At 36.7% G+C, this 19,398-nt stretch overlaps 2 protein-coding genes across 2 annotated transcripts; one reads left to right on the forward strand and one right to left on the reverse strand.

Annotated features, from left to right (window-relative positions):
• The first annotated feature begins 7,906 nt into the window (after window positions 1-7,906).
• Window positions 7,907-14,223, forward strand: LOC149960420 (uncharacterized). The gene is made up of 13 exons (XM_090155570.1): window positions 7,907-7,924; window positions 7,980-8,127; window positions 8,178-8,316; window positions 8,371-8,512; window positions 8,916-9,214; window positions 9,268-9,477; window positions 9,529-9,639; window positions 9,746-9,888; window positions 9,948-10,016; window positions 10,260-10,324; window positions 10,383-10,663; window positions 10,724-10,896; window positions 14,212-14,223. Exons 2-13 carry the CDS (start codon window positions 7,981-7,983, stop codon window positions 14,221-14,223), a joined length of 1,791 nt encoding a protein of 596 aa, XP_090011696.1. The 5' UTR covers window positions 7,907-7,924; window position 7,980.
• A 3,672-nt stretch (window positions 14,224-17,895) lies between these two features.
• On the reverse strand, window positions 17,896-18,740 carry LOC149960421 (uncharacterized). The gene is made up of 3 exons (XM_090155581.1): window positions 18,574-18,740; window positions 17,960-18,515; window positions 17,896-17,904 (listed from the first exon to the last, which is right to left on the reverse strand). Coding segments are annotated over exons 1-3 (567 nt in total). The 5' UTR covers window positions 18,576-18,740.
• Between the last annotated feature and the right edge of the window lie 658 nt (window positions 18,741-19,398).

A 19,398-nucleotide genomic window follows, 5' to 3' on the forward strand; every position in this document is an offset into this window, starting at 1 on the left:
GTTCTCGTTAAATTTCGAACGACCTGGAAGACATGGTTCAATGGCATTTAAGTTTACATAGTCGGTTGACCCTCTAGAACACCATAAAATTTCAAAATCATAGCTAAAACACATTGAAATAATCGCCCTGGTCCATTTTTTAGTTAGCACCCTGTACATGTCTTGTTACAATCCAATCCGTATTCCATTTGGATGTCTTGTAGGCAAGTTGCGATTCGATCTTAACTGTGCGTCCATCGAAATCGTCGGCATGCCAGACTTGCCGATTTTCTTTCAAAAGATCTCGATTAAATCCAATGACCCCCCCAGTAGCAAAAAACAGTCGGGCCGACTACTTCAAATTAAGTCGGCGGGCCTGCGATTTTCGAAGTCGGCCATTGAACTCAATGTCCAAGCCAACGACTAGCTAATGCACAGTCGGTAATGATGCGTGAAGTTTCTTTCCCGACTTTAAAGCCACGTCCTATTTGACCTTGTCGACCTCTAGCTGACTCGAAACGGACTTTTAATTGGAAGTCGGCCGAGAAGCGTTTAACATAGCTTGCCGACCTCGAGCCGACTCGAAATGGAATACCCTCAAGAGGTCAACTGAGATTCGGTTAATATACCTTGCCAACCTCCAGCCGACTCGAAAAGAACTACTCAGAGGAAATCGGCAGAGAATCTGGTAACATCCATTGTTGACTTCGATCCAACTTTAAAACGGATACTAATAAAGTGGTCCGCTGAGATACTGTTCAGAAACCTGGTCGACTTTGACCCGACGTTTAAACTTATACTGATTGAGTGACTAATAGTTGACTTTCTGACTTCGAGCCGACTTAAAAAGTATATTCATTTATTGCTCTGCCTAAAAGCGGCTTAAAAACCTACCAAGTTCAAGCCGACTCTAGAAACGCATTTACCCACTACTCTTAAGAACGCAAGCCAACTTTAAATTGTAATAAAAGTTAAAAATAGACAAAAATTTAAAACAAAATTTCTTTATTTTTTATTAATTTCCAGCAAATTTGAGATAAACCGACAATTGTGCGCTTCTTCCTTCCGCCATTTCTGTCCTTAGAGTGCTTTACCCAATCCTTAATCAGTTGCTCTATTTCGTTGTCGGTTGCACGAAGACATTTGTGGTTAGAACGTACAGCGTCTACAAAAAAGTTTATTTAGTTTCAATTCTGTTTATGATTGCGATAAATGTTAAAAATAAAAGATACTTTATGGGTGAATTAAAATGATTAAATTAAATATTGTTCCCTCTATTTTATACTAGAATAATCTTAATATATTTAGTATGTTTTTGTTATAATCATACCAGAAATATCAACTAACCCTTAAAATTATATTTAGACTTGTTTGAATACACTATTCTTAACAATCTAAATTTGTCAATTTTTCATTTGAAATTTAAATAAATGAGAGTTTTTACATTAAAATATGTTTGCTACTAGCTTTCTCAGTTACAGACTGATATATCAGACTAAAAGTATGATAGTTTACCCTTAAAATTTGATTGTGGCATGATGAAGTAGACTGAATCTTGGAAAATTGACAATTTTGGTGTCCGACGGAGGATTTAACAAACTAAAGTTTTCAAATTTGGAGAATAGAAATTAAATTAATTCTAACACAAAGTGCTATTAGCTTTCCCAGTTACAGACTGATATATCAGACCAGAAATATCAACTCTAACCCTCAAAATTATATTTGGACTTGTTTAATTACACTATTCTTAACATTCTAAATTGGTCATTTTTTCATTAAAAATTTAAATAAATTGAGTTATTACATTAAAATATGTTAGCTTTCTCAGTTACAGACTGATATATCAGACCAGAAATAAAAAAGGCCCTTAAAATTTGATTGTGGCATGATAAAGTAGACTGAATCTTAGAAAATTTAAAATTTTTGTGTGCAACGGAGGATTTGGAATGACTTACTTTTTTCTCTGTTTCAGTGTTAATAAGTCCTTCCATAACGTCTTACCAATTATTCCAAAATATCCATACACATATTTATGTATACGCGACTTTTAATTATTAATTATACCTGATATTTAATTAACATATAAAAATAACTGGGTGTCAGCAGGTAAGATTAAAAAACAGAAAATAAATTTTTTTAAACCGTTTTTAGTTTATTTAGCTAGATCATGGCCTTAGATATTTTAAATCACGAAACAGGTGTAATTAAAATAAAGATTAAAGTTTTGTAAAATTTTTAACCAACTCACCATGGCAACCTAGATTCATCTAGGTTGCTATGAACTTACCCATGTGGCCTACCGCAAAGATAATTTAAACTCGTACCCTAGATTCGAATACTGAGATTTATAACCTCTTCTTCTCGTTTTCGTTTATGTTTAACCAATTAACGATCTCAACGATACTTTCTCCAAGGCTAAGGGAAGATGATGGTAATTGCAAGTCGTGGCCTTTGGTGGGGTGAAAGATATCGGAGCGAGAGAATGATTATAAAATTAGGGAAGGGGGAAAAAAGAGGGAGGTTCGGATTTCAGTCTGGTAACACTTTGCCTGCGATTAAATTCCAAAAATCTTTATTTACGTATTAAAATATATATACATACAATGAACAAATATCAGACTGTAAGGATATTATAGCGCGGGAATTAAAATGTAATACAGTAAATTAGGGCGTGGGTTAATATTATACACTCTACGGAACACAAAATAATAAATGAAAGGGAAATGGAAATCTAATTCTGATTTCCTGTCATTAGCGCGGGACATTCAAATGCTCTGACCACAATTTTTAACATTAAATATTTAGATTACTCACAATTATTTATGGGATCAGTCCCAATTTCTCGGGCGAAAGCCATCGGTTTGTTTAGGCGAGGGAAATGCAAATACTAAATACACTATTCTTAAATAAAACTACAATTAAAAATGCTACAATTAACTTCACTACAATTAAGACTTATATAACAAAAAGAAATACACCACACTGCGAAAAAAGATTTATACATATATATGGGACAGAAAACTATTCGGAACGACCATGAAAATAGTGGGACCTCCTAAGGGATAATCTACGGATAAAATGAGCTCTCAAACTCGGGGCCTGATTTTATCCTCTTCGGACCATGGCGAGGGAAAAACCCTTTTTGCTTCTTTGTATTTTGGGAATTCTTCCAGTCTTACTGGCTACTACAGATTCTGACCCTAGGTATCTACGGGAGGAGGGAAGGAACGAAAATTGTACTCCTCACTGGTTATTTTCGGCTCGTCAGTTTGCTTTTCTCTGGGACGTTGTAGCACTTCGTTACGGTACGATTGGGGTCCGGATTGCGCAAGATGCTCACACACGTGGTTTTGGTTTCGCGGGCGTGGGATTTGACAGTTCGATTCGATTACGGCACGGGACACGGATTACGGCAAGACATGGACCGGATTACGGCAAGGACGTCCGGATTTCTACGTCGAACTTCAAGACGGGGGCGTTGGCGGGGATGTAGATACGTCAATGGTTTTGATTCTGGAGTTTCCGGCTAGGCGTTGGAAAGGATCTTTGATGTCGGATGGCTTTGGATGGAATCAGCTGATTGGTTTTCATGGGCAATTTGGTTTATCGCCATGGAATTTCGAGGGCCTGGTCCGGTGAGGCGAGGGTGATCTGGGTCCCTTTCTTTCCGGACTTCTAGCGGCGGTACATCGTGGGTCCCGCTGGACTTCCGGGTAGCTTATTCGTCTTGTTCCTTTTTCATTCCGGTTCGCAATTCTCTTTTTTCGGTCTTGTTCCTCGGTTTTGTTTAACGGATATAGGGCGGAGTTCAAATAAAAATAATTGGTGACTTCCCTTTTTCCAGTGGTCATTGGCTGGTTGGTTTCACGTGGTTGCGGGGGTTTCAGAGGTCTTTCCATTACTTTTGTTTTTGAAGAAAACATCCGGGGTTGAAATTCGGCCCTTGACAACGGATATAAGCGGGGGTATCGGTTTCTATCTTGGAGTAGGCCAAACTCGCTTCTCTGGTCTCTTTAGGGTTACCTGGAAGCCTGAACGGAGAATAGCCACTCGGAAATATCTCCATGGAGTCGCGGTCCGCTGAGGGTATTGAGAAGTTAAAGTTGACCTTGCCCGGGCGCACCTCGTGATTGTTGAAGGTCTTTTACGCGTCCGCGCCAGCAAGTCTACGTATGTTGGGAAATACTGAGCCACGAAGAGGAAAGCCTTTAATTAGCACCACCTTGGCGACGGATTAAATATTAGCCTTGTGGAAGGCGGGGATTTAGTTTATAATTTATTTGACATATACTATTTAAATGATCAACTTAATTTTATGTTTAAGGGCGAGGGTAGATCATTTGCTATGATCCTTATAAATTTCACTTAATTCCAACAGATCGTTCCGAAGTTATTTAATTTTAAGTTTAATGTTAATTGTAAATTAATTTAGTCAATTTGGGATAATTTTTATCGGTTGGGGGTGACGATTTCCGTTCTTTTGATGTATTGAGCATATTGATTAATTAACCATTACTATAAAAAGGGGGTTTTTAACATAAATATTGTAACAAGATGGTCAAAACCAGTAATTTTCTAGAAGGCGGGGATTTTTATATATCAGAAATTATGCAGCGTAAGTAAATACCACTAGTAACAAAAGGAAATAAAAAAAATAGGTATGTCTGAGGAGAAGGTGAACCTGAAGGGTTACAGAGCTTTCCCATTGACGGTTTCGTTACGAAGCGTTCACCCTTTTCCGGCACGTGACCTCAGAAAAATCGGGCTCCATCGGTTATGGCACGGCCAACTTCGATCACGCGCTGCCGCGCTATATATAGCGTGGCAGCGCGTGATCAAAGTTGGCCGTGGTTGCGGTAAGGCGCAAACCATGGAGCGAATTTTTTCTGAGTTCCGGCGGGAAGTGGGTAAACGCTATCGGCAACGCGCGAGAGAGTGATTTCGAATCTAGGGTACGAGTTTAAATTATCTTTGCCTACCGTTACTGTACAGTTAGGCTTAATGAGATACGGGTCTAAAATTATGGTCTCATAGGCTTAGCAAGATGAATTTATTTGGCAAATGTTAGGCCTTACACAAGAAATATATAAAATGTAACCCTTCAGGTTCATTTTCCCCCGTATACTTATTTTTTTTTACTTTTTCTGTGTTTTATTTACTTTTGTTATTACGTTTTCCCCGCACTCTTGACCCTGTAAATTTACAGTTTTTGTTAAGTATTCGTAAAGCCCCATACATCAAATTTCTTAGAATTCCGAGCTCTATTTAATGAAACTAATCCCCGTGTTAAATATAAATTTAATTTAATGATAAAATAAAAACTTAAATAACCTTTGAACCATACATACAAATTAATTAGTGTTTATAAGCCTTATAGAACTCGATCAAACCCCACGATAAAATATAAAATTAAGATAATTAATTAAACCATTCTCTCAATATAAATTATAAACTAAATCCCTGCCTTCGGCAACGCTAAAATTAATCCCTCGCTAATTAAAGTGTTTTTATCTCGGTCACAAGACCATGGTGCAATACATTAAGCAAACTTTCCCAGCCCAGATTTCCCTAAAACTTTCCGAACTAAACCAGTAAAGCTCCCTCAGCTTACAGCGATCCCATGAAGTCATTTCAAGTCCACAAGCTTCATATTAACTATCAGGTAGCAAGATCCCAAGAAAAGCGGACGTTTTCCAAGGTTGCCGCCATAGGGTCAAGAGGGCGCCCGGACGTTTCCGCTTGGAGACAGAAAATCGGGAACCTCGAGACTCTCTGGCATTTCCCCCCCGCAATCCCAAGCGACCTTTCGTAAATCGGACAACGTCACCACCGCATGACTAGACACGAGCCTTAAATACACCAATGACCTAGGTAAAATGGGAGGTCACCAGTTGCTTTTTGTTTCAACCCCGCCCCCCAATAATCCGAACAAAACCAAGAGACAGGGCCCCAAAAGAGAGAAGTTGAGAATCCTGGAGAGAAGAGTAGAAGGAAAGTGAGGGTCTGACGCCGATCCCGGGGTCGGGGTCAGGTTCGGGATCGGGGTCCGGGATTTAAGGGGTGAAATGAGGGTAAAATCGTCGAAAAGTCAATGTATTTAGGGTATTTCTCGCGACGATTTGTTTTCTCATATATCAACATATTGTGTCCAGGCCAACTTGTTCATTTATCTACGCTTATCTCGAAAGGTACTTGAACGTATATCTTATCGCGTTTTATCGTACGGAATAAGTTGAAATGATGTAAAAATTGATAACCTAGGCGACGCGTGCGCAGATTACCCCGGGGGACGCGGTTAATTTGAATTGAAGTGTTTTGACGTCATTGAATATTCGTTGTTAAAGTAGAATGGAAATATTTTTTAACTTTATTTTAATATCATTGTAGTGGATTTGAGTGTTTTGACGTCATGGAATATTTGTTGTTAAAGTAGAATGGAAATATTTTTAAACTTCATTTTAATATCATTGTAGTACTTAAATACACTTGACACTTGAATCTATATCACGACTATTTCAAACGAATATTTTAAGTATGAGAAACGTATCGTTCTCAAATGATACTTGAATATACTATAAAAGGGGTTGTATAGGGTTGTGGGAGGTCATTCCACGGTTAACAGCGGTAGCTATATTCAAGATGCCTAAAGCCCAACATATTTGCCCTACGTGCGCGAAAAGTTTTTCTACCAAGTCCCACTTAAATCGGCATGTTAGAGAAGTACACGGTGATAGACATAAGTTTATCTGTGAAGTATGTGGTAAGAATGTGGCTAGATTGGAACATTTCAAGAGCCATCAACGAACTCATGACTTGAACGCACCCGGCCCTTCCGAACCCATGGACCTGTCTCGCACACCATCACCAATGCAACGTTCGCCAGCATCTACCCGTCCACCGTCACCTAGCCTGCTTCAAGACATTCAACTGCAATCTATCCAACCATCTACATCAGCTTGACCCAACAACCCAACGCCATCACCTGTTCCCGCCTCATCAATACTTGATGAAACACCACCAGCATCCCCAAGTATGGTCCAGGCCTTGAATGATACGTTAGCATCTATCCGTTACAATGCCGAGGACTATGATATTGATGCGGGGATGTTTATCGGACGTTACCGAGCCGCTTTCAGTAAATTTCTAATGGAAAGACTTGCTAGTAAACGTGGAATTAAGTGGTTCTTACTCGTAAGATCCGTTTATATGAGACCTTTAGGAGGTGAAGAGCAAAGAGCGGAAGTACGACCCTATTTCCGGAGCACTATGCAAACAACATTAACGCTCGATGTAATTGAAGACCAGCTGAATGACTGCATTGAAACAATACAGTCAGCAGCGGAAAACTTTGAAGCGACAGGTATGTACTAAAATTTATAAGTTATATTTTGAACTAAAACATTATATTTTTGATAGGATCGGGTTGGGTAATTGACCGTGTTCTGTATGTAGAATTAAATGTAGCATCTTACCAACCGTTGCGAGGGTCATCGTATATGGAACTACCTGAAAAACTATCTCGACGTCGTGCGATTCTTAATATTAGAAACGAAAATGATGAGAAATGTTTTCTCTGGTCAATTTTAGCTAAACTTCACCCAGTTTCTAAGCTTCATCACGCTAACAGGGTTTCCAAATATACACCTTATGAAAACGAACTTGATACCACTGATATATCTTTTCCTTTCAAATTAAACGATACTGAACTTAAAAAATTTGAATTAATGAATAATTTATCAATATCTGTGTTCGGCTTCTCGGGAGATATATTCCCTCTTTACGTAAGCTCCAACAAGTGTGGTAAGGAAAGGGAGGTTGATTTGCTATACATCACCGATGAAACTAAAGATATTGACGATGGGAATAGACATTACTGTCTTATACGAGACCTAGGAAAACTGTTACAGCATCTAACAAAACACAGAAGTACAAGTTATTACTGCAGGTAATTTAATTTCCAATATATTAGTTTGCAATCTACTAATTATTTTCTGTATTAGAATGTGTCTTCACCGATTCAGCGGAAACAACGCTGAACAGCGACGTGATGCGCATATCGAAGAATGCGCCACCCACGGCGTCCAAAAAACAGTTTTCCCTACCAAGAAGAAGACGCTTTATTTTGATAAATATGAGTGGACGGAAAAAGTAAAAATAAAAATTATTTAATTTAACTCTTAATGAAATGAAATTATTAGGTGCAGTATGTATTTTACGCCGATTTTGAAGCAATCCTACCGAGAGTTCAAGGATGTGATCTAGATCCCGATTTAAATACCAGCAAAGTAAACATGCACATCAGCTGCGCGTATTCGTGGGTGCTTGTTGGACCTAACGGTAAGTTATCTGTCAAAATTCCCTTTTAGATATATTATAAGAGAATACTTATAGGTGTACCTGTTCGAACCGATTGCTATCGAGGTCAAGATGCAACTCGAAGATTTCTGGAGTCTATTCTGGAATTAGAGACGGAGTTGATGGAACTCATTGAGACCAATGTACCAATGATTATAACCCCGGAGGAGGAGGAACAGTTTCAAGCTGCTACGCATTGCTACATTTGTCAGAAGCAGCTAAATCAGGGAAATATGCCCGCTGTTCGAGATTATTGTCATTTCAGCGGTAAATATAGGGGGTCAGCGCATAACCTCTGTAATCTTCAAAAGAAAGTTCCAGAATTTATCCCTGTTTTCCTTCATAACCTTAGCAGGTGATTTTATTAAGTTAATTAACCAGGAAATAAACCTAATAATAATAAATCTTCATAGATACGATTTACATCTTATATGTCAGGAGATTGGTCATTTTAAGGAACAGACACTTGACTGTATTCCTTCCACTAGCGAAAATTATATTTCACTCAAACTAGGTTAAATATATTTAATTATGAATTAAACCTTAACAGTAATTTTATTATTATTTTTAGGGATATTTAGGTTTTTAGACTCTTATCGATTTCTAAGCGATAGCCTCGATGCTCTAGTATCTAATCTCGTTTTGGAAGGAGCCAGTAAATTTCAGATTGTTAAGAAATATTTTGAAAGTGATAAAGTTCAACTGCTTTTGCGGAAGGGAGTCTACCCGTACGAGTATATGGACGATGAAAAGAAATTTGACGAGACGATGCTGCCACCTAGAGAAGCGTTTTTCAGTTCATTGAAAAATCAAAATATTTTAGAATCTGATTATTTACACGCCCAAAATGTTTGGACAGCGTTTAATATTCAAACATTAGGTAAAATTACTATAGTATAAATATTTCAAATCTCTTAACCTCGGTTTTCGTAGGGGAATACACCGACCTCTATGTGAAAAGCGATGCGTTGCTCTTAGCCGACGTTTTTGAAAATTTTAGAACATTATCTATAACTCATTATAAATTAGATCCCGCTCACGCTTACACCGCACCAGGTTTAGCCTGGCAAGCAGCTTTGAAGATGACCGATGTTCGCCTCGATCTCATACTTGATATAGATCAACACTTATTTATTGAAAAGGGTAACGCTTTTTGATATTTTAAATATTATTGTATTTACATTGAATTTTTAGGTATTCGAGGCGGTGTTTCAATGATCTCAACTCGTTATTCTGAAGCGAATAACAAATATATGCCCGACACATATGATTCGTCTAAAGAGAGCAGTTATATATGCTATTTAGGTAATTTACATTTATTTATTTTTTTTTAATTTTTATTTTATTTTTTTTTAATTTTAATTATTTTAATTTTAATTATATTAATTAACTTAATTTAACTTAATTGAAGATGCTAATAATTTGTACGGTGCTGTTATGTGTGAACCACTACCGCTAGGCGACTTCCAGTGGGTTCAGGAGGATGATTTGCAAACACTCTGTGAAAATATTCTGAGTATTCCCAATAACGTTGAAAACGGATACATTTTAGAGGTAAATAACAAGTGTTATAATTATTGAATTATATTTTTAAAGAATTGTTTCCTTTGCAGGTGGATCTTGAATATCCTCCAGAGTTGCATGACTTACATAACGATCTCCCAGTAGCGGCGGAATCTAAAGTTATTACACATGATATGCTATCTCCATACTCCAAAGATCTCTTAGGAAAATTAAATATTAAGGAGAATCAAAGTCTACCAAAACTTCTTCCTAATTTAAATAATAAAGAGAAATACATAGTACATTACCGCAATTTAAAATATTATGTAGAATTAGGTTTGAAAATAACCAAGGTTCATCGAGCTCTAACCTTCACTCAAGGAAAATGGTTAGAAAAATATGTTAGATTCAACACTGAACAGAGGAAATTATCCAAGAGTTCATTTGAAAAGAATTTCTGGAAACTAATGGTTAACTCTGTTTTCGGGTAAATCAATTTAAATAATTTATTGCTGTTTTTTCCCTTACTTCATTTAATTCTTTAGAAAAACAATGGAAAATTTACGGAAGCATATAAATTTCGAGTTGATTCATAAACCAGAAAGAATGTTAAAAGTTACAAGTTCCCCGCAGTTTGAACACTTTACCATCTTTAATGAAGAGTTAGCCGGCGCTCATAAGAAGAGAGCTAAAATTGTTCTTAACCGGCCTATATTTACCGGATTCACCATTCTAGATTTATCTAAGGAGCTCATGTATCGGTTCCATTATGGATTCATAAAAAATACGTACGGGGACAAAGCATCACTATTATTTACAGACACTGGTAATTTAATTTAATATGCATTTTTTATTTAAATAGTACTAATATATAAAATATTTACAGACAGTCTAACGTACAACATTAAGACAGATGATGTTTATAAAGACTTTGAAGTTCATAAACACCGCTTTGACTTCTCTGATTATCCACCTTCGCATTTCCTTCATTCTAATCAGAATAAAAAAGCTCTCGGTTATTTTAAAGACGAGACAAATTCGCAGTTAATTCAAAGCTTTGTAGGACTTCGTCCAAAGCTTTATTCTATTAAATTGTACGGGGAGTCTAAGACCGCTGAAGAGATAGAAAAGGAGTTGCGATTGGGGAAATCTTTAGAGTCAATTTTAAACCATAAAAAGGTTTGTAAGGGCGTTGCCATGAACGTTATTAGAAACGTCATCCGCCACGAAGACTATGAACGTTGTCTTTTTAATCAAGAAACCATGTCAGCCGAGATGATGCGTATAGCTAGTTTCAAGCATGAACTATTTACTTTAAATACTAGAAAACTTTGTTTATCACCAAATGATGATAAGAGATACATTCTACCCTGCGGGGTTCGTACATTAGCGCACGGTCATAAAGATATTGAAAAATTATAATGAATGCTTGTATTTATGTATATATAAAAAAAAAACTGCTATTGCTATAAATTGTAAAAAATTATTTTATTGAATACATTTTGCACATGAACTCTTTAATCATTTTATCGTTTACATATTTATCTTTCTTAAACCTAGACACAATGTTATACATTTCTATTCCTTTACACCTGTTTATAGCAAAATAGATACAGAATGCTCCACACGTATTACTAGAATTACTCTGTAATTGATTAGAATTAAAAGTTACAGTTTTACTGTTTCGTTCAATAAAGTCATTAAATTTAAAATAATCTGGCGGGTTTCCAAAGGAATCCATGAATTCACAATTTTTATGTTTAGAAAAATATATTAGAACCCAGTGTTCTCCAGGTTCAGCACTCGTATCGGTATTTACAATAAATAGAGAAGGGAATATTTTTACGTATTTAGGTAGCTTGTCAGCTGCGAACACGCCTTGAAATATACTTTTAGTACTTAAATCTTTTTCAAGAATTTTAGTTATCTGTAGCGAATCCATTAATTACTGTAATCGAAAATCACGGTTCGATTTTTATCAATTTCAATCAAATTTTGAAACTCAGCGTAAATTAGAATGGAAATCGTCTCCGGTAACGGTTTTGCAAATTTTAATTCTAATCTCAGGTTACTGTTTTTTACAAGATGCAAGTGATTAGCGTTGTTATTAAGATCCGAGGTTAAATTGTACGCGAATAAACAATTTCCGTTAGGGTAATCTTCCCGACTTATCTGATTTCCTTCATCTACGTTCCACTGATTAGTTTGAATGAAAAGATTGCAATACGCTTGAATATATAGATTTTCCTCAAAGTTTAGAGATAACGCCTTATGAGGGACGCTGCTACCGTCAATGTACAATCCAATGCTTGATAAATCGAAATGTTGAAAGTTGTACGGGGATTTTTTCAAATCTCCTAGAAACGCTTTTTGTTCCACAAACCCGATAACAACTTTCTTAGGTGCTTGTCCGGTAAATAAATGATCTTGCACACTAGCCATAAGACCAGCGGGTATAGAAAATGAGGTGCACTCCGAACGAGTTACAGGATATTTAGCGGTTCCATATTGTAACGCCTTGGCTTGAGCGAGCGATAGTTCCGGTATCACTTTAACTTTCCTCAGATAAAGGGAAGCTGATAAAATCTCCACTTTACATTTTACGTCGGAATGAACGCAAAAAGCTGCTCTATTTTTATCGAATTTAAATTTCAAATCAATCATATTTAATAAAAAGCGTGGTTGTTGACATAAATCAGTATGGACTACGCCTAACAAGTCAATCGCCCCTTTTTGCGCTAAACTCGCTCGTTTAGAGAAACCATCGTTATCGAAAAATGAATCGAACTTCCCAGGTGTATCCCGATAGAAAAGTGAACTCGTTAAATAACTTTTTTTCGCAGAATCTCCGAACGTTAATAAAGTTTGTATCATACTTTTATAAGCGTAATTTTGACTGGAAGGTGTTACTGATCTTTCATTAAGAAATACGTGGACGTCGCTTAAAAGCGAATGAAGAAACAAATTCTCGGGGGCGATATTGTCGGCTGGAGTTCCGGCGGCCCCACCCGCAACACCTGGAACCGCGGGTTGCGGTAGTTGACCATTATCTTTAGTTACCTTAACTCGAACGTGCAACAAAGTTTGTGAAAGGTCTATATACGTTTCAGAGTTACCGTTGATAGAAAATGTAATTGATGCGTTATCAACTATATTTGATATTGGATTATACTCAACCCATTCTCCACCAATAATCGAAGATTGTGTCATAGGTACTTGAAACAAATCTAGCTCGGAATTTATACACTCAACTGAGTGCGGGTGTAGAAGGGACATTATGATAATATATCGGAACGTTTAGGGAACCGTCCTTTCGCTATCCTGCCTGCTGTTGAAATGGCGCTTTTCGACTGAGTTCGTTTCCTTTTATTTCCGGAACCCGTCATTCTTTTAATATGATCCGTAGCTGAAGATGTTAGTCTCATGGCTTCATCAGCTGCTGAAGCTAAAGTTTCCCTTCCAGCGTTAATAGAATGCGATTTAAGCGCTGTTTTAATTGGGACTCCGCTAACAACATCGGTCGCTACTTTCGCTCCGGTACTTAAAAGTTTTTTTCCCAAGTAAGAAGCGCCTTTCTTCAGTAAAGGTACCGCGAATCTAAACGCTGAAGATAATATATTTCCTAGTCCATGTCCTCTTTGCACCGCTAAACCTCTATATACAGGTATTCCACCGAAACCAACCTGGTTTAAATAGTAACTTTCATAATCAGTTCTTGAAGGCGAATATTCAGACCTCATGATGTTAACTGTTCGCTCTCTTAAGCTAGAATGAGGGTGTGTCCTGAATGATTAAAGGTTTATAGTGAAGTCCACATTTTACGGGGTTTAAAATGTAATACAACGTGAGCTTTTCCACTATGAAACTGTATTGGCTCACCTAAATCATCTGTTATATTAATCTCTATAGTCTTAATATTATTACACACGACTGGTAGGTAATGAGGTTGTGAAAATATTTTTGTAGCTGTTTTCCCATTAGACTCGGCTTTCTCTTCGACGCTTATGATTCTTAATAGAGGTGCTAAACTATCCCCAACAACGCTATTTTCAACCAGATCTGAATAAACGAATAAGGAATGTAGCCCAGCGTTCATATCAACTGGGTAGGGGGTTATCATTGAATTTAAAATGGTGAAATCATTATCTCTTCTATCCTTAAAACCTAGTAAAATTGATAGATCGGGACCAATTACAGCTCTGATTTTCGGTTGCAATTTAACTTTAATTCGATTAGAATAATTTAAATAAGCGAATGTAACTTGTTCTTCTTGGTTGTGGACGTTCATAACATGTAATAGTTCTTCCGGAGTTTTATAAAAACCCGCGGGAACTTCAATTATTTTATCATATTCGAGAGGGTCTTTAACTACAGGGTTATCAGTAATTTTATCATATTCGAGAGGATCTTTAATAACCAATAGATTAGGTTTTCGAACGTTATGCCATGTCCGAGGATAGCTTATTTCCGCTAACCCAACTTCGTACTGTTCCTCAAATCTTAACGGTTCAGCTAAATACGTTCGAAATTTACCAACGCTATTATCTTGGTAATATAATGACGAGGAATCTGAAGGTAGCGTGACGTAAAAACTCATTTTAAATCCACTTCTTGTATCCAAGAATTAAATGTAGGGTCGTAATCTTGCCACTTGACATACAGTTCTACGCTTCCGTCCGATTTTTTCCTCTTTTTTATTACTTTTTCGATGATGAAGTAACAGTCTTTTAAATCTCGACCAACAATCTGAACCTCCTCGCGATAGAATACTCCTAAAATGAGGTTATTATTTAAATCCGACAGCTTATATACAGGTGGGTCACGTGGTAGTCTCTCAGCTATTTTAAACAATTCTGTAGTAAAATTCGGGTTATATTTCTTATCGAAAATTGATAAATTTCTACTTATTCTACAAATATCTCCAATTTCAAACGCGTATGTTAACGGAGGAGAAAAATTTACCGAACCGTAAAGATTTTTCCATATTTTAGCAGAGTTATCTAGAGTAACTTCCGCGGGTTTACATTTAATTGATCTGTGATAACTATTGTTATAAGCGTTTATAATATCATCTAAAACTTCGACATATTTAAGGGTGTTATTCTGCGTGAAATAGCGATATAAACGAGATTTAAAACTTCTAATGAATCTTTCAATAATGGACGCTTTCATTTCTGATCGAGTAGCGAAAAAGTTAATACCCCTTCGTTGTAATTCACTCTGCACTTCTTGACAGACAAATTCGTTTCCATGATCACTTTGAATTCTTTTCGGTTGACGACCTTTTTCAAAAACGTTACGTAACGCTTCTAAAATTGTTACACCTTTCTTATTTTTAACCGCTACAGCCATAGCGTATTTGCTAAATATGTCGATAATACATAATACATAGCGAGATCCTGAATTATATTTAGACAGCTTCTGAAAATCTGCCAAGTCCGCTTGCCACTGTTCGTCAATTCCATAAACAATAGTTCGATTTCGTTTGAATCGTCTTCTAGCAGGTTTATGCAGCGTATATGTATCCTGCTTTATTAGAAATTGTTTTACTTTTTCCAATGAAACTTTTAAACCTTTATGTCGAGCTGAATTATAGAGCGCTCGAACTCCGGCGAATGACCCTGGGTCTGCGGGATTAGTATAGATTTTCTCAAGTTCTTTCTCCATATCGGGTAATATTTTGATGTAATGGCATGTAACGCCAAAAAAGGAAGTTAAATAATTCTAATATTATAATAACTATGATAATTAATACAGCTGTGATAATTTTTGGTGATTTTGAAAATGATTGTGATAAATAGGCTAAAAGTCCTAAAGAGACCGTTTCTGTACAACCTTCCATTGTAGGCTTATACTATGAAATGAGAACAAAATTATCAGGTTAATATATTTTATTTAGTATGCAACCAAGGTCTTAGAGGACTAGGTGAAGATGATGATAACATTGAACTATTTGGTGGTGTATGAAATACAGCGAATGTTTTTAACAGTGTCAATCTTACAGGATTTTTAATTAAACGTTTTGAAATATTTGACTTATGAATACCCTCGTAAAACTCTGTAACTCCTATAGGATCAATCGCTGTTCCAGGCGTTTTTCTCACAGCGTCATACAAAAGATCGATTATATTAGATCCTCCAATCACTTGTCCTCGAATAGAAAGCTCTCCTGAGTTAGCCCATCTAATATATCTCGGATCTTCCGTAGTCGCTCGGTATAATGAAATGGCGTCACTAACATAAGTTGTAGGTAGAGAATAAGATATTTGCGCGAACCAGGTTTTAGGTCGTTCAGAGTTTTCAATAACGGGAGAGATTTGTTCTTTACGTACGTAAGTTAACCGTCGTTGGAGAGTTTGATTGTATAATGCTAATTTCTCTGATTCGTTTAAATCTGGATTATCTAGAATAGATTTCATTTCATCATCGAGTGTCTTCTCTTTTTGAAGTACAGGTGTTTCTTCTGTTTTGGAATGTGTATTGTTTTTTAATCTCTCCATTACATCTTCAGGTACTAGAAGCATTTTTCGAGCCATCATCGGTTTATAGCTCGGCTTATTGCACTTCCGGCGACTGAGCTAACGATAGATAGCAGTGGCGCTAATAAAAATGGAAGAAAACCACCCTTTTGTACCAGTATCTTCCGTCGTTTTGATATAGGGTTCTTCTTTGACACGTTTCGTATAACCGCGCTATGTTTCTTTAACCGCTTACGATGACGTTCTGACAGTTCAATTGTTCCGTGCAATACATTTATACAACATTCAACGAGAGCCAATATAGCTTCCTTGCTAGCGTATTTAATAGCTGTCTTTCTTTGATTTAGATTACAGGATGTCAGGAAACGTAGAAAGTCTAGGTTTTCCTTTACTCGTTTTGAGACATCCATTTAGAGATTTTCTTAGCCTTTCTTAAAGCGCAATGAACAGTTTCGGAATGAAAAGGGCAGTTTAATTCAACGTCTTCTAGTTCTGATAATTTAGGACAGCCGATATCTTCGATGTTAGTTACTGGAACACCGAGGAGTGTCGATAATACTGCAGCTTTTTCTAAACCTTTAGTGAAAAACGAAGTAGCTTTTTCCGCTATCTGATTGCAAATGTCACGTCTCGTTCTGTAAGGACGTTCGCCGTCATTCCATCGAAGATGACAAATGTTATGAGATATCCATCTGCATTGTCTTTTATCTTCGTTTGAAAGCTCTTTGAAAGGGTATGGAGATTTGAAAGTAAACACTTCCGATTCTTCAGTTTCTAATACTACGTAAGCTAATTCTTTAATAATCCACTCTCGATTAACCCTAAAAAAATTCCCTTCTATAATACACTTCATTTTGGAATAAAGACAGCCGATTCTTCACCCGGTATTAAACCTGTTCGTAGTAAATACTGATCTGGGGTGTGAGGTTTCAAGTCAACTAATAAATACCCAAATTTCCGTGACGTAGCTTGTTGAAACGCATCAATAACGTATTTGCTATTGGTTGGAGATATCTGTCTCGCGAGATGATAAATTGTTGATTTATCTCGTGGTGATTTAAAAATAAATAGATAATGAGCATTTAAATTTAAAGTTCTTATTTCTTTTCCGGGGTAATAAAGGTTTTGCATTAAAATTAGTACGGAGGTGTTTCTGTGATGAGATCCACGAATAAATAAATTAGTTACATCTTTATTATTAGATATCTCGCATAACAAATCGTCTAAAATAACTAAATTCCTAATTTGCGGGTTTAATATATTAACATCGAGTAACCCTTCGTGAAACTCGACTGAAGGTGTGTGTTCTAATATTGATTGAAATAGTTTCGGCTGATACTCGGTATAACACCATATTATCCTCTCCGGAGGAGGGGATATGCAGGTCTTCTTATGTTGAATCAACCGTCCCACCAGGAATGACTTTCCGCATTGGGTGGACCCGGCTACAAGCCCATTCATTGGATGTTGTAAGCTTAAATCCATAATGGTTAATGAGAATCGGAACATTAGTGCAATCAATTTTATTAGTTTTTTAACAAGTTTTTAGCATTGCATATTATTAGTGACATTATATTATTTAAAATTTCTTTCGACAATTCACAGCGCATAGTAAACATTTCAATAATATTTTCACAATCTACCGACATAATTATTTCATAAAAATGCAAATCTACGCGCTTAGAATAATCCGTCATGATACAATCATGCTGGAGTTGAGATGGATGATCAATTTGGCAGCCATTGCACGCTTTCTTCAGAGCTTCGTGTAATTGTTTAATTACAACGTTAGTCATCGCCTCCTTTATTTCCTTGATTTTCTTTAAACACTTCTGAATCGACTCGTACTGGTCGAGGAAATTCAACCAAGAAGATTGAGCGAAAGCTACCCCCTCTTTAGTCGGTAACAGTTTTCCATAGTTTACGCCATAACCATGGTACATTTGTCTAACATCTAAAACCTTTTGTTCGGCAAATCTATGAACCGAAAACCGTTTGGTTTCAGAACCTGTGAAAACCCACGAAGTTTCAGCTTCGTTATTGAAATAAGCTTCAATGGCATCTTTCTTTGTCCATAGCTCTTGCAGTTCCGCTTCTGTTAGTTTGATACCCTTTGTTAAATCTAATAGACCGCAGTGGATGGTTTCATCTGCATAAACGATTAACCCTTTGTCAGCAGACACAGGAAATGAACAATTCCTATAAAATAAATACATTAAGACAAAGTTAAGAATTATCACTGAGTATTCCTACTTACATTTTAAGGTTCCTCGGAGTCACTTCCAATACAATTCAGATGGTGAACTTTCTAAATATGGTCTTACTATTATACGGTTTTCCCTTTTTATACTCTGAAATTATTTATCTTCGATATCTTATTTATTAAAATGGAGTTTAAAATTAATTCCATTCTACGTATACGCATTTTGAAGTGTATCGCGTTACGTATATAGGAATTTACCCGGTCCTCATACGGAATCACGTGTACAATTACAATACTTGAGAACGATACGTTTCTCATACTTAAACTTTAGATATTCGTTTGAAATACTCGTGAGAAAGGTTCAAGTGTCAAGCATATGTAAGTACTACAATGATATTAAAATTAAGTTTAAAAATATTTCCATTCTACGTCATTTTAACAACGAATATTCCATGACGTCAAAACACTCAAATCCATGTTTTAAATTCAAATTAACCGCGCCCCAATCCGCGCACGTTAACCGCGTCCCATATTCCATGACGTCAAAAAAAACTCTTAAATTCAAATTAACCGCGCCTCCCGGGGAATCTGCGCACGCGCCGCCTAGGTTATCAATTTTTACATCATTTCAACTTATTCCGTACGATAAAACGCGATAAGATATACGTTCAAGTACCTTTCGAGATAAGCGTAGATAAATGAACAAGTTGGCCTGGACACAATATGTTGATATATGAGAAAACAAATCGTCGCGAGAAATACCCTAAATACATTGACTTTTCGACGATTTTACCCTCATTTCACCCCTTAAATCCCGGACCCCGATCCCGAACCTGACCCCGACCCCGGGATCGGCGTCAGACCCTCACTTTCCTTCTA

The sequence above is a fragment of the Leiobunum rupestre genome, chromosome 1 (assembly GCF_980474605.1).
Source record: "Leiobunum rupestre chromosome 1, qqLeiRupe1.1.hap1, whole genome shotgun sequence".
Lineage (NCBI taxonomy): Eukaryota > Metazoa > Arthropoda > Arachnida > Opiliones > Sclerosomatidae > Leiobunum > Leiobunum rupestre.